At 38.3% G+C, this 27,998-nt stretch overlaps 1 protein-coding gene across 1 annotated transcript in view; it reads right to left on the bottom strand.

Annotated features, from left to right (window-relative positions):
• PCSK6 (proprotein convertase subtilisin/kexin type 6) overlaps positions 1 to 27,998 on the bottom strand; it is a gene marked incomplete in the record, with an annotated part of 1,289,931 nt that overhangs the window by 87,892 nt on the left and 1,174,041 nt on the right. The window contains 1 exon segment of the mRNA XM_044078680.1: positions 15,152 to 15,278. Coding sequence (XP_043934615.1) covers positions 15,152 to 15,278 — 127 coding nt within the window.

Here is a 27,998-nt window from a genome sequence, read left to right as displayed (position 1 = left end):
TAGGGTTTGATATGGGGATTGTTTGTTATAGCAGGCTTTGCTGTTTTGCTGTAGTATAACTAGGTGTTAGTACTTTTGTTGGTGTGGAGCTTAAAGGTCTTTCATGACTTGTGTCAATACCGTTTCCCAGTTGAGGGAAAAATTGAAAACATTTCACTTTATTTAGAGACTAGTGTGAAAACATTGCAGTTTATTTACCTGCTACTGTGGGATTTTGCTGTGATATGCTTGCTTGGAACTTGGACCTTTTTTAAGAATGCCATTTTTTTGGCTGAAACAGAATTCAGATCTTTGACTAATGCTAGAAAGGTCTCCTGTTATGATTTTTGAGGTTTAAAAGAAATAACTTTTACCAGTGAAGTGGATGTGCATTAATAGGCGAAAGGTACAATGTTGTTAGAGATGATAATTAAAGGATGATCTTGCTTCCAGAAGTGAAATAAGAAAGAAATGCTCTCGTTTAAGGGGAAAAAAAGATGTTAGTCCATGTAAGCACCATTCCTGGATTGGCACTTCCTTTTGCTCCATTTTGTAACCCATCTACACTGATTTATTAAAGTAACTGCACATCTGTATTAGACTTTATACATCTAATAACTGGAGTAAAATCTTTAAGGTATTCTTTGTCAGAATGTATTTTTTTGTGCCTTGATTCCAAAAGCTGTCAGTGTAAGTGACTTAACTAAGGTGTGTTACACCAGTCTTTTGGAATCTGGCTCCTGGTGTGAGACTCTTCTTACGTAGACATTACACCGAAGTCAGTCACTTACACCAAGGGCAAGTTTGACTTTATAAATTATGTGCGATATATTTCCTGATAAGTGTTAGGTTATTGCATTGATAATTTTTCTGTTAATATGTGTATACTTATAAGTGCTTGTAAACTATGTACACTGTGCATTATCACCTGTTGCAGTTTTGATTTTGATTATTGTTGATGGCCTAGGTCATACAGTAAAGAAAACTGTGGTATATATGCCTGAGCTTTAGAAATGTCTATCAGCAGGTTACTCCTGTATAGGAAATATTGTCACGTGTAACTTGTGTACTTTTGTTAACTGGATTGTGCCCCCCTGAGCCTATGCATTTCTTTCAGAGGAAGGCCCATGGCGGTCGTGGTCACTTCTGTAGTAGTACAGATCGTAGAGGGCTTTAATATATACTTGTTTCATTATTAATTTATTTTTACTACCCAGGAAGTTCTAGCTGTAAATATTTCTTCAGAGGTTTGAAGCCAAAAGCTCCAACAGAGTTGCATCACAATAATTAACAAAATATTAGATTAAGATAAGCTTATTGCACATTTTTTTATTTTTTCCCCTAACAGATTTGTTTTTCAATGGAATTGTACAAGTTATAGGTTACATTAAAGGTGGGAAAAGTTTTGAAATGATTTATTGTGGTCTTATTTTTTATATCACGAAAACCTGGCATTTTAACAGGGGTGTGTACACTTTTATATCCACTGTATATGCCAAACATAACATTACAATGTAGAGAAAAACTTCCACAGCAAGTGGAGTGAATCTGCTCACATGCATCCTGCATTTACTTAGTGGCACGATACAGTACTGCTTCCAAATGAAAACGTGCACAGGTTCAGTGCATAAACACGCCTCCCCTTTTATTTTGTTCTGTATGTTTAGTAAATCCCTATAAAATGAGTCAACTATATTGATTCATCTAAACTGAACAAAATGTTAAACACTTTTTAAAATAATAATAATAATCTTCTTTCAGCTGTTCCCGCTAGGGGTCGCTACAGCAGATCATCTCTTTCCAGTTCTTCCTGTCCTCTGCATCTTGCTCTGTCACACCAACTACCTGCATGTCCTCTCTCACCACATCCATAAACCCTATCTTAGGCCTTCCTCTTTTCCTCTTACCTGGCAGCTCCATCCTTAGCAACCTTTTCTCAATATACCAAACATCCCTGCTCAGCACATGTCCAAACCAATGCAATCGCACCTCTCTAGCTTTGTCTTTAAAGTGTCCAACCTTGGCTGACCCTCTAATATACCGATTCCTAATTCTGTCCATCCTCATTACACCCAGTGCAAATCTTAACATCTTTAATTCTGCCACCTCCAGCTGTTTAATTTGTATTATGTAATTCAGCCTGGTCTTGCTGCTGTTATAACAGCTGACTTTCTTGATTCATAATCTGTATGGCCACAACCTTTGGAATTCTAGATAGAATAAAAAGGTGGATTCAGAGTACTCTGAAAGTAGATGTAGTGACGTTTCCAGGCTTACTTATTGCGGAAGTACTGACATGTTCTTCATATCTTTAAGAAAAAATAAGTTGTTGTCTTTCAGCTTTTCCCAGTTAGGGGTCACCACAGCGGAACTCCGTTCCGCTAATGATTTAAGAAAAAATAAGTAATGATCAAATATGTCAAGTTATCTGGCTAAGCAACTTACTTAGTGTACCTCTCATTGTCACACACACACACCAAATGCATGTCTTCGGAGTAGTGTGACATTAATCTTGTTAAATGGCAGTGGTTTATTTGGGAAAACTCTGAAGACTGTGCATAACTCACATATTCCTGTCCAGATGGTGATTTCTGTAGTACTAAGTTTTCCTTGCATAAACATCTACAAAAGAAAAAGTCATCTAGTTTTATGTATTTAATTTTTGTTGTTCTACAGGTTAGCATGATGTATATGTTAATCATTGGTGTAGCTGAAACACATCAGAAATTTTTTATTCCCATACCAGACACTTTTTTTTTGTTCAGTAACATCATTGATTGATCTGCAACATATTGACTGCAGAGGTAGTAGTAGCCCATCGGAAGCTTTAGGTTGCCTATATTGTTGAATAACTAGGTTATGCGATGGCACACAACGAGAACATTAGAAAAATTTTCAAACAGATTAGTAAGAAAGCGAGGTACGAGCAACATGAAGTAACAGACATAGCTGGGTCTGTTGATGAACGTCCTGAGAAAGGTGCCGTCTCTGCTATGTTTGTGGAACAGCAAGAGACCCCACAAAGTGTATGTGCAGAAACTGATATTGGCCATTACATTAGATCAGACAGAATTGATGACTGCATGAAATTCAGGTTGCTGACAGAACCATACATCCCTCCAGAGAATTACGACTTCAAAGCCGATGCATCAGACAAGAAGCGAGCATTCAGATATAGTTGGTAGTCTCAGAACTCACCGTGGCTTGCATATTCTCCTCTCTTGAAAGGCCCACTCTGCTTAACTTGTGTATTATTTTCTCAGTCAGTTCACCGTGGGTTGCAAGGCAGCTTCATCACTAGTGTGTGCACAAAATATAATGCCTTCAATAAGTGTGCAAGAAATCACATGCAGTCATCATGGCACAAAGGTTCTACTGAAGATGCTTCCAATTTTTGTCATACACGACAGAAGCCAGAAACAGCTGTTATTCAACAGCTGGATGCCGCAGTAGCAAAACAAATTGCATGGAACCAAAAGAAATTTGAACCAATTTTATCTACCATCATTTACTGTGCAACCCATGACATTTACCTCCGTGGAAAAAAAGGCGCTGGTGGAAATTTTTGTGACTTATTAGATTTCGTATTGAAGCAGGCGATACAATAGTGAAACAGCACAGTGAAACGGCTGCAGGAAATGCATGGTACACATCCCATAGGGTGCAAAATGAGCTGTTGACAGAATGCGAACACGTAATTTGAAAGGAGATTGTGCAGCAAACAGGGCAGTTGGATTTAGTGTATTGGCAGATGAATCTACAGATATCTCAGGCATTGAGCAGTTGTCATTGGGCATTCGGTTTGTTGATGGTGATTGCATTAGAGAAGAGTTTATGAGTTTTGTTCCTATTGTTGCAAGAAATGTACAGTCTGTATCAAATGTCATTGTCAGTGAATGCATAAAGTATGGTCTAGACTTGGAAAAATTACTCGGACAAGGTTATGATGGCTGCTCCATAATGGCAAGCATCCAGAATGGTGTTCAGGCAAAGATTCGTGAAAAGTATCCAAAAACAGCCTTTATCCACTGCACATCTCACAGACTAAACCTTGTAGTCAATGATCTGAATGATGTTCCTGAAATACGTAGTGCTGTTGGTGTTATCAAGAAGATTAACTTTTTCCATGACCGTCCAAAACGACGAGCATTGGTGCCACATATACCTCTTCTGTGTGAGACACGATGGATAGAGAAATATAAATCCATTTGTGTGTTTAGTCAGAACTTTGAGAAGATATTTGACTGCCTGGCTGGTCTTCAGAAGAGCACTGCTGGTGAAACCAGACAAAATGCACATAATGTTACTCAGTGCTTGCTCTTCGTGCACATTTCTTATTTCTCTCCATTATTGCAAATTATTCATCAGTTCTTGAACCTGTTGCCCAGATGTTGCAGTCTGTTTAACTTGATATAGTAAAGGCTCAACAACACATCAACAGACTCACTGAAATATTCAAGGACTACCGCAACCATTCTGAAGAGCACTTTAGGAATGACATTCTCAGTAAGACAAGATCACTAGCTGATAAACTTGGTATTGAGTTAGTGTTGCCAAGGATTTGCAGTCGATAAATACACCGAGCAAACATAGTAGGCATAGATTTTGAGAGTTATTACAGAACAAGTATTTATATTCCCTATCTTTACATTAGTTTCTTCACTGACGTCTCGCTTTTCCAGCAGTAACACTGCTCAGTTCAACTTATTTTATCTGCATCCTAAAATGATGCAAACCCTAGAACATGAAGAATTCAGAAAACAAATTGCCATCAGTAATGAACTATATCAATTTGGAATTAGAGATTAATAACTGGTTTGATTATTGGCATACTAAGGTTCCAGATATTGCCAAAACAGTGGACTTTGCTGACTTGTTTCAACACTGCAATTTCTTTCCTGCTGTTAAGCAAGCAGTTCTGATTGTGTTGACCTTACCAGCCACTACCTGCACCATTGAAAGATCGTTCAGCATGCTGAGACAGGTCAAGACCTGGTTAAGGTGTACAATGACTGATGATAGACTTTCAGCACTGTGCATGATTAGTGCTCATCGTGAGCTTGTCATTCATGAAAAGAAACAGTTCATCAGTAAAGTTAGACACTTTTGGCAGCCACAGCAGATGCTTACAATTTATATTTGCACCACAGGAGTCATAGGCCTAAAATGACAACAATGTAGTACATTAAGGTTTTTTTTTTTAATTGCAGTTACCCACAAAATTTATAATTTTTACATGAATGAGTTCAATATTACAGTTCCATTGAGGTCTTACTTCATAACACTAGAAATCCACGGAGACGCCATCCATTTCTATACTACAGTGCGGAATACTTCACTTGCATGAGGTGATTGCAAGCAGAACAAGCAAAGGATGCTGCAGTACCCATGGTTAATGAAAATCCTGGAAATTAAACATGGAATCACACAAGTACAGAGAGCAGCAGCCTAAAGACAGTAAATAAGAGTGTTAGTGAAATCTTTTTAAGGCTGCTATAGTGCAGGGAGATGTTCTTTAGTGAAAATTGACAAATCCTTGTTCTGATACAGTATCTCAGAACCGGATCCACAATACAAGTAGAAGCAGATCAAACCATGACGTCCACTTAAGCAGCAAAAGTTAAGTGGAGTGATAAGAGGAAGGAGTTCAGTACAGCAGAGAGGGGTGACTGCTTGGACTTCAAAAGGATTAGAGATGGCAATAAAAGGATTAATTTGTAATTAGTAAAAGTTTATTATGTTGGTTCACCAAGAAGGTTAACTGGACCCTTTTTATTACCACCAAGGTCAAAGGCATATACAAAATTATGTTCAGAAATGCAAAGTATACCACAATAACAAGAACAGGTTCATAGGTACTTACTAGTCTGTTGACCCGTAAGGATCTTTAGAAATCTATCCCTGCCTTCCCATGAAGGTTTTAGCCCTTATATCTTACATTTTAGTAACCCTGAGACAAGCAGAATATTACCATGTTGTTCCTATGTAAGAGGGACAAGTCTACTGAAATCAGGAATGAAACTGAGGTTACCCATCCATTCATCCAGATTACGTTTAAATAGAGTAAGAGATCTACTTTGCTTTATGTGGAGAGGAAGATCATTCCAAAGAAGAGGGAGTCTATTTGATACATATCTATCCTTCCTACATGTTGTATTTATGCTGCAGTACAGATTGAGACCTGTTGAGTGAGTGTTTATGCCTCCATTGCAGTTACGAATGTGCAATAGGTTTGACAGGATTACATCTGTTGAGGTTATGCATGCATAGCACAGATCTGTCCTCAGTAGCCTTTATGACACCAAGAAAAGTGGCAAGGCTTGGAGGTGGTCCACATAGTTTTTGGATTTAGGGAGTTGATGTTGACATTTCTAAGATGCCTTTAGGTGGTAAAATTATGTCCAGAATCTGGAACAAATACACAAAGCAAGGAGGATGCCCCCCCCTGTTGTAGAAGGAAGCAGCAGTCCACAAAAATCACAAAAACTGATAGGCCAAAGAACAGCCATAAAGACGGTACAGTGGACTATTGAGGGTAAGAAGGAAATTATGTATTGTTACTATTATGTGAAAAGCACAGAATTTCCAGACACAAGATATACAAAAAGATTAAGAGAGAAATTACAGGAAAGAAAAATACTTGCACAAGAAAAACTGTCAGAAGCCTCAAATAAAAGTTTGTGTTCATTACTACAACAGATTTGTGAAAAACAGTGTATAGACTAAGAAACTTTGATCTGTTTGGAAAAAGGAGCATCTGAGGAGGTGCGAATATATAAACAAAACCTAGAGATTTTTGAAAAGTGTAAAAAAAGAAATATGGACATGGAAAAGAGATTTGATATGGTGCAATATTTATGTAAAGGGGAAAGCCAAATTAATTCAAAGAGAAATACAGGCAAAGGCATCCAGATATGGAACATTTCACAATAAAAAATGTCAGAGGGAATGTAGAAAAGAAGATTAGTAAAGTAGAAGTTAAAAAAATAGAAGTTGAAGTTATGGAATGCCTGTGAAGTGAAGGATCATGATGGAACGAGTCCCCAGAGTAAGGAGAAACAAGAAGGTCAGGAGACATCAGAAGAAGAAATATGGACATAGGAAAGAAAAAGATTTAATATGGTGTAATAGCTATGCAATTGAGAAAGTAGAACTAATCAATACAAAAAGAACAGCACCAAAGATATTTAAAGACACATACAGGCAAAGGAATCCGGACATGGAAAACTTGACAATACAGAAAATAAAAAGACAAATGGAAAAAGGAGAAAAGGAGATAGTAATGGAGAAGTTAAAGAAGTAGAAACTGAGGTTATGGAGTACCTGCAAAGTGAAGGATTCAGTGTAGAAAATCTAATTCAGAAAGCACCACAACAGGATAGATCGATGGACATCCAAATGAAGTGGGAAGCAATTGGTCACATCACATACCATATGAAGATATTTTGGAGCCTTCCAGAGGAAACCCGTATAAATGTTCACTTGAAGCTGGACAGCAAGAGAAGGAACAGGAAACTGTGGAAAGTCTGATGCAATGTTGAGGAGTGATAGGCCAATGAGTTCCCATATGACAGAGCAATGGATGACATGGGATGAAACTGAAGAGCATGTGCCAAAGGAAGATGCTATAGAATTTTGTAGAGAATGCTCACAGGAAATGGAAAATATGTGTCCTCAGTTTAGAAGAAAATGAGCCAAGAGAAGAGTTGCTTGATTTGGTAGAGATAGACAGACACAGTAAGACAACTTACAAAAATAGACTGCAGAAGGTCAGTAAAACCCAAAAAGTCAGAAGTTTGATAAAACAAATGAACACTGTAATTAGGGCTGTCCATAGAGATTCATGTGATATAACAGAAGTAAACAGGATATATTACTGTGCAGCTAATTTGATAACTGATAAAGTTCTACCACAAGAACACAGTAGAGGGAAAGAAAGGTGAGAAATCAAATGCCATCATGGAAGTATGTAATAGAGAAAACTATAAAGCAATTGAGACGAGGAGTGACTCTGTTGGAGTATAGAAGAGGGAACAGATCAACAAAAATACTTAGAAAGATAGATGTGATAAAGGCAATGCGCAGTATTAGAACCACTCAGGATCTATCATGTACTATCACAAATAAAGTAAAAATTTCAGCACAGGCAGAATAAATTAGAAGATACTCAGATAAATATAAAGGAAAAGTACAAAATAAGCAATTTATTGATGACCCAAAAAAGTTTTACAGATAATTGGGAAAAGAGGTAAAAGCAATTAACAGACCACTAAATAAAGAAGAAGTAGATACATTTTGAAGAAGTACTTATGAAGATCCCATGGAACATAACAAAGATACTAAATGATAGAAGAAGTAAAACAAAGAATAAGAAGTTTAAAGGTACAGGATATGAAATGGGATGATGTAACAGCCAGAGAGATTGACACAAAGTTGAGAAAATCCTCTAATTGGAAACTCCCAGGCCCAGATGCAGGACCTAATGTCTGGTGGAAAGTATTAACATATTTTCATGAAGATTTAGCCATGAGTAAGAACTATGTATATACACACCCTGAACAGACACAAACTTAGTAAGAAGAGGAAAAACAATGCTTCTACTTAAGAGTGAACTTGCACACTACCCTAAAAATTGTAGACAAATAACTTGCCTTGGTTCTGATTACGTATAAACTCTACATTGGAATTGATGCTGGTACAGTTGATAGTCATTTAGAGGAAAACTTAATTATGGCAATAGAACAAAAGGGCAATAAAAGTCATATGGAACAAAGGATCATTTGTTGTTAAATAAAGTCATACTAGAAAACTGTAAAGGGGCAAGAATCTAAGTATGGCATGGATTGACTTCAAAAAAGCATCTGATGGTAATCGCACATTCATAGATAAGAGTGCTTAAAAATGTATAAGGTACACCCCTACACTGGTCAACTACATTATAGTGACCATGAAACAGTAGCAGACCACTTTGCAATTAAGCCATGATAAAGGACAAATTATTATCCCAGGGATAAAAATTCAGTGGTGAATACCCCATGGTGACTCTCTGTCACTGCTGCTACTCTGTCTTGCCCTATAATTTGGCTCCTACGCAAAAGTGTATAGACCTCTCATTTTCTCTGTCAATGATTTAAAACTGTATGGCTCATCACATAAGGAACTGAAAGCACAACTGCAAGTCAGATGATATAAGAATGTCATTTAGTCTTAAGTGTGCAAAAGCAATCTTTAATGCAGGAAAACTGCAGCACCAAGAAAACATCAGTTTGGTACAACAATGTGATATAAAAAAACTTGAGCAAGAGGGAGTGTGCAAATATTTGGGAATTGATAAAGGATCAACAATGAAACATGAGCAAATGTGAATAAGACTTAGGAATACGTTTAGAAGACTTAAATTAATCCTGAAAACAGTGCTGACATTTAGGAACAAAATCCATGCTATAAACCAATTTGCTCATCCTGTTCTAACTTAATTTTGGAGTGTTTCACTGACCTCAAAATGTGTTGGATAGATTAGACAGGAAAACAAGAAGGATGCTTCATGCTCACCAAATGATTTATAAAAAAAAAAAATCAGTGCATACCAAGATTATATATTCCCTATTCTGAAGATGGGATGGGCCTCCTTGAAACTGATTACATGTACAGGCTGATCTCACAAGACCCAAACATACTGAAAGTGTTGAAACATGAAGAGAATAAATCTAAGAAGACTTTCCTGCTTAGGCTAGCAGAAGCATGTCGGCGTCAAGCAAGAATGGAAATCAAACCACAAGTAGATAAAAACCAGGCAGCAACTGAATGTGCCAAAAAAACAAAAGAATATAAGGTGAAGGACCAATTGAGAAGACAAGAAATGTGGAAAATGCATAAATATAGTTGCAAGTATAGAAAACTTCTGGAAGAACCTCATGCTGATCAGGAACCAAAGCAGGAATGGTTAAGGAGAGGCGAATTCAAACCAATAGATGAAAGGTTAATACTGGTGGCACAAGATAGTGGGCTATGTACACATTGGTTTACAATAAGAAATAGACAAATATAGGTTTTGTAAAACAGAATTGGAAACAGTTGAACACCTCGTTGCAGCATACTAATGGTAGAAGGACTGCATACTGAAAAGCATAATAATGTGGCAAGACTGCTGCACTGGGGATTGTGAAAACATTATGGTAACGAAGTGGCTGAAAAACACTGGCAACATACGCCGCAAAGCATCATAGAAAATTATGAAGTCTGCATCATATGGGATCACCCATTACCAACAGTTCAAAAGATAGCTGCTAGAAAAATGGATATAATGGTCCAAGAAAAGAAGACAAAAGTAGCATTGATCATTGAAATCACCACACCCAGTGACTACAGTGTCTTGCATACAGAGAGACGCAAAGTCATAAAATATCAGGATTTGCAGGCAGAAACAAGAGCAATGTGGAAGAAAGCTAGCCAAATAGTTCCAGTAGTAGTAGGAGCAATGGATCTTATAAAACAGACTCTATAGTCATATTTAGATATGCTACTAATACATGTAACACCATACAAATTGCAGGAGGAGTCATTCCTGGGCACATTGCGGGTGCTGTGAAGAGCACTTTTGGCTGACATCAAAGACTGAAACAGTACTGATATGATGAACTGTAATCATACTTTGACTTGGGAATGGGGTACATTCCTGTCATGGTATTAGAAACCCAAAAGATTTGTTCTATCCACTTTCTAAGGAGGTAGGGAGATTAATGTGTGTGTCATACCTCTCAAATGTACAGATTTTCACAGAATGTCCATATTTCTGCTTTATATTTTTGGTCTGTTTTTCATAATGAGCTAAGGATTAAAGTTAATAAATAATGACATGCATTTCAGTTTCAGACTTCATATCCTTCAGAAAATGCATTCTAACACAAATCATTTTATTCTAGCAACTTTATAAATGTGCCCCTAGTTTTGGGCCTTTTTCTCCAACATTATAACGGGCTTTATCCAGATTACTTGTGCTAAGAGATTGGCAGGTATTGCATGTGTGTGTGTGTGTGTGTGTGTGTGTGTGTGTGTGTGTGTGTGTGTATCAGAGAAAGGTAGTATACCCCTCAGCTATCCAGTTTTTTGCAGAATGTCCAGATTATTGCCCCATATTCCACCTAAAAAGGATTGCAGTTGCTAAATAGTGACAAACATTTTGAGTTGTGTCTCATATCCTTTTGAAAAATGCACACTAACACAAATATTGTTTGTTCTATAGCAAATTTATAAGTTCATCAGAGCAATATTTTTCATCTGACTGTCCCTATTTATTTTAGGCTTTGTCCAGATTTCTTGCACTAACAGGTTGAGGTGTGTGTGTGTGAGAGTGAAATGACCTAGTTAGAGTTAGCAGGTGGAATTTATTTTCAAGTGCATTTTCAAGGAATTGTGAGCTTCAAGGGAAGAGATGTTTACTGCTGCTCATGCTAGGTCTGCTTAAAATGTGCAACTGTTTTGTTTAGCAAATGGTATCATTATTGTGGTATAGAATTTTAAAGCAGTGTTAGTAGCACAGCAGGTAGCATACTTGCATCTTGATACAGAGGGCTGTAGCTTTTACTCACACAGCATGTACATTTGTATTTTCAGGGGGTGGGGTGTCACAGTCCTGAGTATGTCCTCCTTTGGATGAGATGCCTAGTAACTATGAACATCTTTTTTCAGCCTGTCACCCATTCCCTATTGCAATATACCAGCTTACCATTTCGTTTAATGTAACAGACAATTTACTCTTCAAGGGCAACCGGCACTGAATTTGTAGATGAAACACTGACATACAAATTGCTTTATAGCAACAACATCTTCATTAGTTTCAGATCTTTTTAATGTGGAATTATTCAGATGACTTTTACTTCTGCAGAAATTGGCAGACTGTAATGACAAATGTTTGAGTGACCTTTTATGGTTGAAATGTAATTGGGCAGTTTGTCATTATTGGTTCATATATTTTATTTCATTGCTTACTGGGAAAATGTTCAAAACTATAAATTTAAAATACATTCTATCAAGTAGTGCTGTATTATACAAGGGATATAATTCAATTATTATATATTAGAATTGATTCGGCTTCCTGATTGTATTAAAGAAGTTTTGCATGGTCCTAAAATGTGTGCAAGGAGCAAGGGGCCAGAGATTTGAAAACAGCCCAAAGGTAAACTTAACCTGCCAATGGCCGGATACATTTTCTTTGAATGTGGGTTTCAATGCTGTTTCAGTTAATGTGACTTTCAAAGGTAGAGAAGTGTTAATGCAAAGTCTGATTTCACTGTCAAATGTCTATCAGTTTGTGCTATAAACTTTGTAAATTAAATCAAAATATCTGTAATATCGTAGAAGCAAAGCATAAAACAGTATGCACACAGTTTTGAGCAGTGTCTATGGCAACTGGGGAGAAATAGTCAAGTAATGGGACACTGAAATTGCTGCGTTGGGGGTGGGCGGGGCTCTGGGTTTGTACCCCCCCTGCAAAAAAATCCTGCCAGCTCCCTTGTCCCGACAACATTCCAGAATGCTTTTTAAGTAGCTTAAGAATCTATCAGGCCCACTAGAAACTCTCTAACCACAGCCTCTGGACAGACTTTGTCCCAGAGGAATGGAGGACTGCAACAGCCATCCCTCTGCACAAGGATGGTCCATCAACTGACCCAGGAAACCACAGACCCACAAGTGTGACCAGTCTTCTCTGCAAGGTCATGGACAGAATTATCACTTTGGCTTTGTAAAATGGAGGTCTTGCCTGCTCAACCTGGTGGACGTCTTCAAGAAAGTCACCAGGGCCATGGATGAGGGTAAAACGACACCACTTATCTAGACCTGGCCAAAACATTCAACACATTCCTCCCACTTGGCAACATAGATAAACTTACTGAGTTAGTCATAAACCCCCCTTCATCGTCAGATGGATAGCAAACTGGCTCACTGACCAGACACATTCTCCAGACAGGCAAATACACTTCTGATGTTGCAACCCCTCTTGTTTGGTCTATACATCTCTGAAGTGAAGGCCAATGTTGGGGGCCTCTGGCTCACAAAGTTCATTGAAGATTGTAAGCTGAATCCCCAAATGATGGTGAAATCCTAACAAACAGGCCTAAAAATGACAAACGAATGATGCCAAAACCATGCATGCTGGTGAAATCCTAACAAATCCGCCTAAAAAATGACAAATGAATGAAGGCAAAACCATGGTCTGAGACTAAATGCTAAAAAATGCATAAGCACACTATTTGAAAAATGAGATATCCCTGCAAATTATAATGTTGATAGCACATCTCTAAAAGTAGACCCAATGGTGAGGGAACTAGGAACACAGATAGATAGTAACCTAAACTTTGACCACTAGGGAGCTATGGTAGTGAGGAAATCCTTCTGGGTGGCTCAACATCTGCACCCCCCCCCCCGCAAAAAAAAAAAAAACAAATGGAATAAAATGAATGTGAATTAATATACATTTTCTGAAGTAAAATAAGTCTATAAATCTAATTATTGCTATTAAGTGCAAAAAGTCTCCAGTTTTAGGAGGGATTAAGCATGAGTTGAGAGGCATGTAAAACGGCACATGCTTAGAAATGCAAACTACTTGCCCTTTGTAGAAGTGTAACCACAGAGAGAAAATGTCAGCACAACCCTCTGCAAAATCTCAAGGCAGTATATTGAAACAGTCTGTGAAGTTAATAACTCCCTTAACTCTGGAGTAGTGTTGTTGAACGGTCTCCCGGCAGAAAAATAATTCAATGCACTTCACACAAGCAATGAATGCAAAAGATGATTTCAAACAAATGCACTCATCTGGAGACTGCAGTTGCAGATATCGTGCTTGTACCTTGAAAATGAGCTCCTGGTGCAGTGGTTAGAAGTCAACTGATCTGTGCAACTACCATGTTGACAGATGGATGTGCTGATATGCATGGCGAAAATCCATTTTAATCTCTGGGTGGTGCAGGGTCTCATATTTCGTTTTTTTTGTTCATTCAGTTTCTTTGGTGACTTGAATGTTGGTAAATGCTGGTGTGTCACCTTTGACACACGTGTCATAGGTTCGCCATCACTACCCTATCCCTTTACTCCATCTCGTATCATTTATTGAGGAGTGAGTTATGCCTGACCTACAAGGCATTCACTGTTTTAGCCTGGATGAATAGATTACATATTTACAAGAAAAATTATACAAGGGCTGCACGTTCCATGGACCTGAACCTTATGGACCTGAACCTTATTTGTGACTCTAACAGAACTTGCTGGAGAGACATATTCTTATCCCAAAGGCTACCTTGTCTATGAAATAAACTTTCCATTTTTGTAAAACAAAGCCCATCCCTCACTCTCTTCAAAAAGCATTTGGATAAATGGATGGGGAACCATAAATTCACTCCTAGGTACTGCTCATGTCCCCTGTGGATAGAAGCAGTTTGTAAAATCACTAAGGGCTCCAACACCAAAGGACCCTGATATTACCCCATCCCATATCTGGGGAATTAAGATATAATATCATCATATCCTGGGTATTATTGTCTAGGCTTGTAAAGGCTCTTGTGCCATTAACCTAGTAATCACCTGTGAACCAGATACGGGTTTAATAAGGCTTTGTTCGCAATGGCAATAAATGTGTGCATCTTTTCCTGGCACAGGACTCTGACAAGTAGTATGCATGCTACTTTACAAATGTCTAAGTAATAAAACAGCATAGCATTTGTGAAATCTTTCTACTAAGGGGACTAACAAGTGACAAAACTACTGCAAATCATTTATGCTATCCCATCATTGGTAGGGTCTGGGCAGAAATTCAAGTGCATGTCAAATGCTTTGCCAAAATCTGGTTAAAGTGCTTTACTTTATCCCAAAATCATGTATAATGTCAGCCTGCAGTGAATTACAACACTGCTATGTCAGCACACAATTTCAGTTAAGTGCGCAGGATAAAAAGCCCCCCCCCCCAATAATCTAAAAGTTAAAAGTACATCATGCAGTAAAATGTCACTTCAGCATGTTCCTTATTTGCAGAAGGATTAGTTAATATTTGTAGATCAATATGGCTCAAATTTACAGAAAAGTGATGTCTTAGGAGTTTCTGTTACATAAGATTGCGATCTGCAGCTTTTATAAACCAGCAATGTAAAGAACATTTCTTTCTTTCTTAATGTACACATACCTTTTGCAGACTTTATAGGGTAGGCCTGGTACTTCTTCAGGGTAAAACCCCATACTACATGATGAAACACACTTCCACTCCAGCGGAAGAGACTTTGCACAGTAAGCACACTCTTTTGTCCAAGAAACTAAAAACAAGGCAAAAAAAATTATGTCAGTCACTTTCCACCAGTTTAAGAAATATCACTGTTACTGAATTACTGCAGTATGCACCACAGAGAATACACTAAAAATGTTTGATATTACAGAAAGTGACAACATATAAAAAGGTGGTCTTTGAAAGGTACAAAAAAATGAAACATGGACATAGGAAAAAAGAGGTTTGTTTTTGTTATAACTTGGCTTTTGTAGCATGCTTACAATATTCATTATGGTTATTAAATTTGTACACCAATCAAAAATATCATGACTCAGTTACTCTATTTCCACTGTCACAGCTCAGACAACAATACACTTTCTTCTGAATACTGGCAGTAACCTTCAATTGACCTACCGCTACACTGACACACATCTTTACATTCACAAATTGCCAACACAGCCAATGGACACTGCTAAGCATAGAGAAAACAAATCATGAGGTATACTTTTGTCAGATAAGACTACTTGACCAATAAGCCTGTCACTTTCATGCTCCATGAAAAGATATCAGTTCACTGGTTAAGTAATGTCTTACTTCTTGCTATAGCCCTGAAATAGATGCTTTATGGTTATCCCACGTGCTCTTGATTTCTACCACTGCTATTTCATTGCATCATGAAGGCTATTATGCACACGCATGTTCATTTCCTTTCACTCTCTGAAAATAATACACTTATTAGCATGCAAAAGACTGACTAGTACTACTGGTTAATAGGTCACTGTGGACTCAAAGTGGCTTTCCTTCCCCTCTCGAAGTGGAGTGACCTTACATTTATTTATATTAAGTACGGAGATATGAGCATCTTTTTCAACTGACAGTGCTGGTCTTAATTTGAAATTGGTTGATCAAGCTAGATAAAATGTACTTTGAACTGTCCTCCCTTTAGAGGTGGAATGGAATTATTCCTGGGTTTTGTTTTAGACATGGTATAGAATAACTTCAGTGAATAATTACTCAGATCAGTCTAGCACTTTTATGTATACCTTTCTGCCCAGTAAATATATTCAGATCATTTATTTACCAACTCTTAAAAATTTTAAATGAAGACTACAAAAACAGATTTGACTTTTAACTCTGACTAAGCTCCACAGCTAACAGTAGAACCTACTATACAAGCATCTACTACAAGTCCAGATGATCTGGACATCTCCACAAGCAGTTCTTTACTTATTCATAGGCAGGTACTAGGCTATCAGCCCATGGGCCTAAGTAAGCCCAGCCAACAAGGTTCCCTGGCTTACGCCACCCAAGAAAGTTATTTTCCTGTGCCCCTGTCGAGCAGAGCCACAGAAGTGATCCCCGGGGTGTATTTCCTATTTCCAATCCACTCATCAAGATTTTTCTTGAAGAGTGCTAATGAGGAACTTTGCTTGACATAGATGGGTAGCTTGTTCCAGAGTATGGGTAGTCTCTCGGACACAAATCTATCTCCAGCATGTCCTGTTTATTGTGGTGACAAGGTTTAGGTCGGAGGGATTGGGATTTCTTTAGGTGTAGCATGTCCAACAGCTCTGGGTTTGACATAGCTTTATATGTTAGGACGTACCTACTTATCAAGGGACTTTGTGCCTATTTTCAATGTCTGTAGGTTAAGAGGTATGAGAGGAACTAAAACAGTCACCAAAATAATAGGAAACATTAACCAAGACATTTTTTCTCAGACTTAGACTGATATGGAAATTCAACACTGCCGGAGACCAAATCACTGGGATTTCAGAAGACCCAGGGTGGGCTATCCATACCATTAATAATACATATGTTATCACTAACTGGCAGTCATCAGATGGGACACAGCAGAACACATGAGGACAACTACCATATCATATTCTTTATTCCTAGATGCAGAATATAAATTTACTGCTGTGAAGAACCATCTTGACTGAAGCCAAGGCACTCAAAGATAACGGTCTCATCTGCACATGAAGGCTGGCTATGGGTGCTACTATCATGGTGGTAGGTGTATGCCCTACAATTCTCAGCAGGTACCCTGTCCGGGGCTTGCTTATCCTTGGCAGCTCTGGCAAGATGGGATCCTTTCTATGAAAAGGTAAACTGCCCGCTTGGAAAAAGTTACAGTGCCAGGAAGAGGAATGAAATTGGTAAAGAGAATGTCTTCCTATAATTGCCAAGACCAACTTGTAGAGTCAAGTCTTTGTTGGTCACATACAAAACCCTCATCTAACTGGGATGACAGAAGCTGACCATCCAAGCTTCCTCATTCCGCAGGGAAGTAGCTGCTGAGGCTAAATACGGATAAACCAAAGGGCAAGGCTCAAAAATGAAAGATGACATCATGAACCTGAGGAAACAGCTATGCAGGAGATGGAAAAGGACATGGAGGTATGTATCTTCAAGATCAAGTGTGCACCACTCGCCTGAAAATGTAGGGGAGACTGACTTCCTTAACATCCCATAAATGCTACACTGAAAACAGTGATTTAAGTCTTTCATGTCCGGAATGCAGTGATGAAACAAGTAGCTCATTCATTTGTGAATGTTAAAGAACAAAATAAAAGAGTGAACAAGACACACAGTCAAACCAATTGGTAAAAAATTACAAGAAAATCCTAGCCAAGCTAGAGTTTTCACTGTGCAATTCCTTAAAACCTCTTGTAAGCAAGGATAATGGGATATATACAAATGACCCCTTAAGGACATCAGGTGTTTCAGCTATATGGCAGTCCTGAATGCCCATGAGTTTTTTTTAAGTCTGTTAATGGACAAATTCAAGCCAATGAAGCCAAACCCCACTAGATGTGGACATGTACATTTCAGTCTTCTTATGACAGGTATGCACACTTCATCACCATAGCTTGTGTAAGGGCAGTGTACGGTCTAGGAGAATCAGGCTGGAATGCATGACTGAGTTTTTTTCTCTCTTTTCTCACAAGCACATATCAAAAGCGTACATTGAGGTGGCTAACTTTGGGAGGAGGTGGTAAGGTGGCAATACTTTGAATATACATATGTGATCAACAAGTTAAAATGTTACTATTTTCAGGTTGTCAGATGGGTACACAGATTGTAGCTGTCTTTTAGGTACAGAAGTGAAGAGGCTAGCTGTATGATGAATGACAGCAGCAAATTGAAATAAGATTGAGGCCATTTATTCATTCACTTTCATCCTGATCTAACATTAGGATACACAAAAGGTGACTGTAGATCAGTATGTATGTATACCTTTAAGAAGCTTCCCATGGGCTTGCACAAGTGTATAAATACTGAGTACGTGCGAGCCTGATTGCCATTTTGTAGTAAGCTGTTAAGATGTAAGCATGCATATGTGTAGTGTCAGTTAATCAGTTCATTTATATTTTGTATTGCTGCTATCTATCCTGATGTGCTTCTATGTAATAAAGGATATAAACGAACTACCCTGCCTGTCCGACTTCAACTGTAAACCAAGAATAGCGACATGGTGTCAGAATGGGATCCAAAATCAAGACCAGGAGGCACTCAATGGAGGAATAGAGGAATGGATCATCCCTACTGTACATACAACTTTTCAAAAAAACAGGTCAGAAATGAATTTCAACTTGCTTAAATTATTTCTTATTCAAAAATATAAAACAAAGCACTCAGAACACTCAAAAACAAACTAATTAAACAAAATGTCTGAAACTACGACATACTGATAAAAATATTCAAAATAGTTACAAAAATGCTTTAAACAAAGTCCAAATTGCATAAAATGAATAAAATAAGGAAAATGACCAATTTTTTTTGCTATGCACTACTTTTTCACATTAAAGCTATTCAAGATATCCAAGCCATACAAAGTGTTTGCAGTTTGTGCAGTATTACAGTGCAGTTATTTCACAAAATACGCCATTTCAAAGCATATTTTGCAAAGTACAGTATTTTGAAGAGTTTATTGTGCCTTTGAATGTTATTACAAGCACTGGCTGTATGTGCATGTTCATATATAATTAAAAGGGATATTTTTTCAGTGCGTTTGGGCATATGTTGTTGGCATGGCTGAAGGATTTCGAAAACCAGGTCCACTTGTCATTAATAATATTGCAGAGAGCTGGAGAGTGTTTGAGCAAGAATATATTTTCATACAAGCTGCATTTTTTATAAAGATGACCATACAAAGACATTTATTCTGCTTAATTTAGCTGGTTCAGAAGCCAAAGAAAGGGCATTCATTTGTGTATGCCCCTGCTGTATTTGCAGGACAGGGGGAAACCATCATGTAGTGGTATCAGCTGAGTCAAGGGAAGACCCAGAGTGCTTAAAACTTAAATTTAGAGAAATGTGTAACCCCCCCAAATGAATATTACAATGGATAGGCACTTACTTTACACAAGAGATCAAAAGCCTGGGGAAATATTTGCAGCATATATAACTGACTTGAGAAACAAGGCTAAGATGTGCAGATTTGGTGATTTAAGGGATGAGTTGATAAAAGACTTGCATATGGTATTAAAGATAATGCTGTGAGAAAGATTTTTGCTTCGTGGCAGTGATTTAACGTTGAATAAGGCCATTGAGATTTGTCAGATATATGAGCTTACAGAAAAGCACACAAATATGCTTACAAATGACAAATGCATGCTTCCAGTATCTTCTAGTGCTCATGCTGATAGTATGAAGCACATGGTTAAAAGAAACCGGCCCAAGCACATGGCAGCAACTGTGAACCCTGGAACAGTCACTGGTAAACCCTGTACCTTTCTAGTAAATTCCAGAGTGGACAAAGTCTCAGTGAAGCACAAGGGTGAGTCACCAAACTCAAAGCATATACCCTCACCTAGCTTCAGAATCAATCATGTGTCTAAAAAGAGAGAAGTGCTTAGCTTTTGGTCAGCAATGCCACAGATGTAAAAAGTGGAATTATTTCCAAAGATTTTGTAAATCCAAAGAGTCACATTCTTTTATTAAGACAGAACATTCACAGAGACAAGTTAATCAGTTAGAAAGCTGTGACTCTACTTTTTATGTTGATGGTGTGTCTGTGCTTAATGAAACAGTCAATGAAGTAGATTTATGAGCAAAAAATGAAGTATTTTGTACTGTTCGGATAAATGGAAGACCCAGAGAGCTCAAGTTTGACACAGGTTCAAGTGCAATGTTATGTCAGCAGAAACATTTGCTAGATTATGTGCTGGGGAGAAGCTTAATTTGGCAAAGAGTGTGAAGCTTGCTGCTTATGGTGGTGAAGAAATTCAAACTGAAGGTTCAGTAGTGCTTTCATGTTGCTCTGCTGGGAACAGCTATGACTTGCAATTTTACATGGTCAAAAGGCATGTAGAGTCATTATTAGGCCTCCGAGATGGTTTGAAAATGGGACAAATTTCATTTAATAAGAAGTGCGCCATGTAAGCTTGAAAGACCACTGTCCCAATTTTGACCAGTCTATTTTTTCTACATATGCTGATCTTTTCAAAGACAAACTAGGCAAACTCCCAGTTGTGTACTGCATGAAGTTAGACTCTGAAGTCAGCCCAGTTGTCAGACCAGCCTGGAAAGATCCAGTAGCTATGCAGAACAGAGTCAAGGCCCAGCTAGATAATATGGGGCAACAAGGTGTAATTTGTCCAGTTGATAAACCTACTGAATGGGCATCTTCCATGGTCGTGGCTCATAAGAAAAGCTCAGATGATATCAGAATATATCCTGATCCACGAGATTTAAACAAAGCACTAAAAAGACCTCATTAACCAATGCATAGAGTAAAAAAGTTGCTGCTCTTAAGCCAGATGTCACGGTTTCTGTCCTAGATGCAGAGAGTTCATTTTGGCAAATTTTGCTTGACAAAAAAATCATCTTTGCTAACCACTTTCAGTACTCCTTTTGGCAGGTGCAGATTTTTGAGAATGCCATTTGGGATAAATTTTGCTAGTGAAGTCTTCCAGCGTGCAATGGAACACATTTTTTCTGGGAATCCGTGTGCTATTATAGTAGGTGTTATTCTAGTAGGAGGTAATGGTGAAGTTGAGCATGACATAAACCTCAAGAAAGTTCTGGAAAGAGCACTAAGCGAGTCTTAAGCTGAATCCTCAGAAGTGAAAATTCAGGTTAGGAGAAGTTACTTATGGTGGTCATTTATTTAGTTCAGGCTTATGACCAGATCCTTCCAAGCAAACAGCAATTCTAGAGATACCAGCTCTAGACAATGTTCAAGCCCTACAATGTTTTCTTGGCCTAGTTAACTACCTAGGCAAGTTCATTCCAGACTTAGCCAAGTTTCAGCACCGCTCAGAGAGTTGACATGCAGAGATATATCTTGGTCATGGTTAGAACACCACCAGAGAGTATTTTGATGTCCTGAAACAAAGAACTGCCAGTCTACCAACTCTCAGATACTATGTCTAACAAACCAGTCACTTTCTTGTGATGCTTCAAAGTTTGGTCTTGGTGTAGTCGTTCTTCAAGAAGGTAGACCTGTAGCCAATGCATCCAGAACTCTAACCCAAACTGAAATGCAGTATGCACAGAGAGAGAAAGAACTCTTGGCAATTGTGTTTGCATGTTCAAAGTTCCATGATTATATTTATGGTAGACCTATACAGATTGAAACAGATCACCAACCTCTAGTCACTATTTTGAGAAAGCCTATGCATACAGCTCTTGCCAGAGTGCAACACATGATGCTCAAATTACAAAAGTACAATTTCAATCTTGCCTACACAAAAGGCAAACAACTTTATCTTGCTGATACTTTATCCAGATCGCAAAGGAAATACCACTGAACAGCATGAAAATTAGAAACTTGATTTTGAAGTCATGGAAGTGAGAAATTTTTCTTCCACATGTCTTGGTGAGCTTAGAAGGCATACAGCCTCAGATACAGTTCTTCAGAAGATCAACCACTTTATCAGTCGAGGATAGCCAAAGCAATTTTGTTTACCTCATGCCCTGCAACCATATTTTCCTTAGAGATGAGATTTTGTTTACAATTATATCATCATGAAAAGTCCAAAAGTAATTGTTCCAAAATCCTTGCAGCAAGAGTATATTACTATCTTGCACCATGGCCACCCAGGAACTAATTCTACCAAAAGAAGGGCGAAAGGACTAGTATTTTGGCCTTCTATGTCAAGTGACATTGACAAAGTAATTTCATCTTGCTCTGTATGTACTAGTACTAAGTCACATCAACAGAAAGAACCACTTCAGCTAGATCAGATCACTGAACTACCTTGGTCGACAGTAGCTACAGACATTTTCAAATGGAATGGTCAGCATTACTTGGTGTTAGTAGACTCTTATTCACATTGGTTTGAGACTGACCAACTTCATAATCTAGTGCCCAGTACTGTCATTAACTAAGTTAAAGTGTCATTTTGCAGTCCATGGTAGCCAGAACAAAGTTATTTCTGACAATGGTACACAGTTTACAAGCCAACAGTTAAAAAGATTTGCTGAAGAGTAGGACTTTACTTATGTTGCAAGTAGCCCTAAGTACCCGCAGTCAAATGGTTTGGCAGAACGCGCAGTTCAAAGTGCAAAACAATTGAGAGAAGTCAAAATGAAACAATAGCGATATTTTTTTCTTGACTCTAAGAAATAATCCTTGATATATTGGTTCACCTGCAGAGACTTCTGTTGAGACAAACCAGAACCACACTACCAATAAGAAGTCATCTACTGGTTCCATGTGTCAAGAACAGATCAGTGAAAGTCCATCTGTTGAAGCAGTGCTTATCCCAGAAGTCCTATTATGATAAAACCAGCAAATCATTCAGTCCATTACAAGAAGGGGAGATAGTGAGGATGCAGACATCCAAAAATTTTGATCGGATTGGTGTCATGAAAAGTGTATGTCCAGAGCCGAGATCATGCATTGTGGAATCACAAGTAGAGTTTTGGCAGAATTTGAAACATTTGGTCCCAGTGTTTGAGCCTGTACTGCAGTATCATACCTGCAAGAAAGACTCTAAATCTCAGAGTGAGTTATCCAGTGTTCCAGTTCCAAGGGAGTCCAGTAAATATCCCTATTCCTGAGAAGAATCACAAAACTCCCGAATCGGTTTGTTCACCAATGACTGTCCCTGTTACTAAAGCCAGTTCTGATTGCTATATCACTAGATCAGGTCACATTTCCAGACCATGTTCCAGATACACAGCAACTTGTTGAGGAGGACACGAGTGTTGTATTTCTTACTGTCTGTACAATTGCATGTCTTTTCCAAATGTCATTTTACTGTGGGCATTTCATTAGAGAGAGAGGATATAGATCAGTATGCATGTATACCTTTAAGAAGCTTTCCGTGGGCTTGCACCAGTGTATAAATACTGAGCATGTGAGAGCCTGATTGCCATTTTATAGTAAGCTGTTGAGATGTAAGCATGCATGTCTGTAATCAGTTAATTTATATTTTGTACTGCTGCCATCCATCCTGTGTTTATATGTAATATAAACATATAAATGAACTAACTCTGCCTGTTCGTCTTCAATTGTAAATCAAGACAAGCGACAGTGACTATCTTTTCTTTCGACGGGGAGAAAGACACTATTCTAAGAAATAATTCATGTATCTTTGAAAGCATTTGTCTTCCCATTTTATTGGGAGCTACTTTTTGTCAGCTTTGGACATAAAGCCTTGGGCACAACTTTTTTTTGAAAGAAAAAAATAAGACTGAATTTCTTCAGTCAGTCATTTTGTCCAGGCCATAATTGTAACAAAAGGCTAGACAAAAAAACTCTAAAATCTACCTCAACATTAAAACCTTCATGGCTTCTGAGGCACAAGTAGCCTCCAGACTGGCAGCTTAATTATCTTATTTTCTCCAGAGTTATTACACTGCAGTCTTGGCCATTTAGGGAGTGGTGAAAGGATGCAGGAAAAAAATTAACAGCTAGAATGAATTTTTTTAGCCACAATTTTTGTTCAGGCCATCTTTGTTTTAAAAGGTCTGAAAAAAGCTCTAAAATGCAACTCCGAGCATCTGGAACCCAGTGGCTTGGGGGATTGGGCGGCGGTGAGACCTCTGGCTTAAATCGATTCCCTCTTTCCTCATTTATTATGATGTAATCATGGACAGTTTAGGATATATTGAAACGATGCTGGAAAATCTGAAGACTACAACAAAGTTATGAGAAAACATGACAAGAAGTAATCTAAATGGTGTGGCAAGGACAGGATGTGGAAAAAGTAGGGGGAACACTGTGAGGACTGTGGACAACATGGGTCCCATGGTGTCCCTTCTCCCAGGGTTTCATTTCAGCAACAGAGTCAAAATATTCAGTACTGTCATGGACTGCCTCATTTAAGTACAACACACAGCTTATCAACAAGGTCTGTTATCCTCAATAAAACATTTCATAAAACTAACATCTGGACAAGAAAAAAAGCATGTGGTGTGTTTGGTTTTGTCAGATTTCTGGTATATAACAATCCTTTGATTGTATCTATTTATTACTGTGTATCATATACCTGGTTGTGACAGCAGTGAGGTCTGCGGTGGGAGTGATGGATGCGTTTAAGATGGAGGTGGGATTACATCAAGGATCAGCTCTGAGCCCTTTCTTATTTGCAATGGTGATGGACAGGTTGACAGATGATATCAGACAGGAGTCCCCGTGGACTATGATATTTGCAGATGACATTGTGATCTGTAGTGAGAGTATGGAACAGGTGGAGGAGACCCTGGAGAGGGGGAGATATGCTCTAGAGAGAAGAGGAATGAAGGTCAGCAGGACTAAGACAGAATATATGTGTGTGAATGAGAGGAAGGATAGAGGAATGGTGAGGATTGCAGGGAGTAGAGGTGGTGAAGGTGAATAAGTTTAAGTACTTGGGATCAACAGTTCAGAGTAATGGTGAGTGTGGAGGAGAGGTGAAGAAGAGAGTACAGGCAGGATGGAGTGGGTGGAGAAGAGTGTCAGGAGTAATTTGTGACAGACGAGTATCAGTAAGAGTGAAAGGGAAGGTCTACAAGAGGATAGTGAGACCAGCTATGTTATACGGGTTGGAGACAGTGGCATTGACAAAAAGGCAGGAGTCAGAGCTTGAAGTGGCAGAGTTGAAGATGTTAAGATTTGCACTGGGTATGACGAGGATGGACAGGATTAGGAATAAGTATATTAGAGGGTCAGCCCAGGTTGGAAGGTTTGGAGACAAAGCCAGAGAGAAAAGATTACATTGGTTTGGACATGTGCTGAGGAGGGATGCAAAGTATATTGGGAAAAAGATGCTAAGGATGAAGCTGCCAGGTAACAGGAAAAGAGGAAGGCCTAAGATACGGTTTATGGATGTGGTGAGAGAGGGTATGCAGGTGGTTGGTGTGATAGAGCAAGATGCAGAGGACAAGAGGAAATGGAAACAGTTGATCTGCTGTGGCGACCCCTAACAGGAGCAGCCGAAAGAAGAAGAATATACCTGGTTGCATAATAGTGCTAACCATGCCCTTGCAGATGTTCTTCAAGCTGTATGGCAAGTTCAGCTACTGGCTTTGTCCTTGAGGTGATGCCCCTTGATAAAAGTAGCCTTACAACTGACCTGGGTAGTTAAAGTCCAATCAGCCTTACAAGCCTCATCTGCAAATCACAACTAACCTCAAAACCTGATAAAGACTCTGTTTGACTTGACCCCCAACAGTTGACTTGACCCCCAACAGTTTGGTTTTGTGAAAGACAGATCCTGCCTAGTTAAACTGGTAAACAGAGGCTCTAGATGGTGACTTTGGCAGTGTATCTTGACCAGGTGAACATCTTCAACACCATTCTGCATGCTGGCATCATACAAAAGATAATGGTTTTAAAACTGACCCATATGTGTAAGATGGATAAACTGGTTGAATGGCAGAGCCCACACAATGCGAGTTGCAGATACCTCATCAGTAAGTATGAAAGTGCCCAGTGGTGCCTTTCAGGGCTCAGTGCTGGTGCATCTTATTTTTGGTGTTTATTTTTCAGATCTCTAGGTGGACAGCCTGGCTCAAAGTTTGTAGATGACTACAAACTGGAGGTTAAGTTACCCTATGATACCCAAACTTCCCTGAATGAACTCTCACAAGTAAATCCTTGTGTACTAAAAATGAACTCAAAGTAAATGCTAAAAAGTGTAGTGTCATGTTTGGTAGACAACCCTTCCCCTCATACTGTATAGCAACACATCACTACCAAATGAACATTTCACTAGGGACATAGAAACTTGGACTGATATCTCCCCGACCTTTGACCATCACGTGACAGCAGTTGTCAAGAAATCCTTTTAATTTAGCCCACTTAATTGCCGAGGGAATATCATCACAGTCTAAAAAGGTAAATACTACCTTATACTCAGCACTGATTAGGATAGTTATAAAGTCCAACACTCGTAACAGTAGTTAAATCAATAAACAAACTATCCCAAATTTGGTAGAATATCTTAGATTTTTGACCTGTCTCAAAATATTTGATTTTCTGCTAAACCACACAGGATTACACCTATTACCTCTCCAGAATTTCCCAGAATGTCCAGATAACTGCCTCATATTTTTAGTGTGTTCCTTATAAAAATCTGTCATTTTCTGGCAAATCATTAAAGACTGCACTCACTAAATAATGAAACATTTGAGCCCGAGACTTTATATCTTTCAGAAAAAGCATGCTAATGAAAAACTTGTTTTTTTAGCAGCTTTCCAAGTTTATAACAGCAATACTAAAAGTCTATCACTGATTTTGGCCCTTAACCCTCATTATTTTCAGCTTTATCTACAATTTTTTTGTCAACAAGAAACCTCTTTGTTGAATTATCATTTATGACACACACAATCATAAATTTATAAAAATGAAAACAAACCATAGACATTTTCAACTTTAAGCATTATACATCATACATCACATACAATCTTTTATAGAGTTCTTCAATGGAACATTATATAGATCATTTAATTCCTGCCTTCCTTTAAACCTCGTTCCTGCTCCAAATATTACTCTGCATGTATTGTTCCTTCAATACCCATGTTTTTCTATGCAATTTGCTCCTACCCTTTTCTAAAGATCCAATTTCCAATTCTTTTAGCTCTGTTATCATATTCACTACTTCTAATACAAATAAATTTAGACTTAGATTTCCACTTTCTAGTAATTGCTTTTTCGACAGCCACCAGAGTTGTACGTCTATGCAATTCAGATCCTGAATCACAGCCCAAAAAATTATTTCCTTAACTACACCAATTTGCTCCCCAGTACTTCTCACAGAGTAGGCTTGCAGGGAACTTTTAAAGTATGCCAACTCATTACACTCATAAAAAACATGTTCCAAATTACCTATTTCTTCCCTATCACACATCCAGCATTAGTAATCCACCTCAGGAAAAAAATCTTTGGAGTCTGCTTGGGGTACAAAAATACCTATGCAAACAGTTCCAAGTAAAAATCCTAAATCTTAAGACTTTTTTCCATATTTGGGAGTCATACATAAATATCCTTCCATTATTTTTTTGTGAATAATTATAAAGTAAAAGTTGGGAGGTATGCAGAGGATTACAGTGAGTCAGTAATGCAAGACATTAAAGTTTCATACTTCTGTTGTTCAGAAAATGCATGTTTATGCAAAAGCTGTTCTGTTAAAAACACTTAAATAAAGTAATAGTTAAAATGTTCCCCTAGTTTTCAGCCTTCAGTCTCCTGTTATTTTTGGCTTTATCCAAAACTCTTTAGGGCACTTTTGGGTGGCGCAATTGTTAGCATTGTCACCTCACAACAAGAGATTCTCCAGTTTGATTCTCAGCTGGGGTCTCTTCTGTGCGGAGTCTGCATGTCCTTCCTGCA

This window comes from Protopterus annectens, chromosome 7.part1 (assembly GCF_019279795.1).
Source record: "Protopterus annectens isolate FY-2018-M chromosome 7.part1, PAN1.0, whole genome shotgun sequence".
NCBI classification, from domain to species: domain Eukaryota; kingdom Metazoa; phylum Chordata; order Ceratodontiformes; family Protopteridae; genus Protopterus; species Protopterus annectens.
This window is presented reverse-complemented; position numbering and strand designations above follow the sequence as displayed.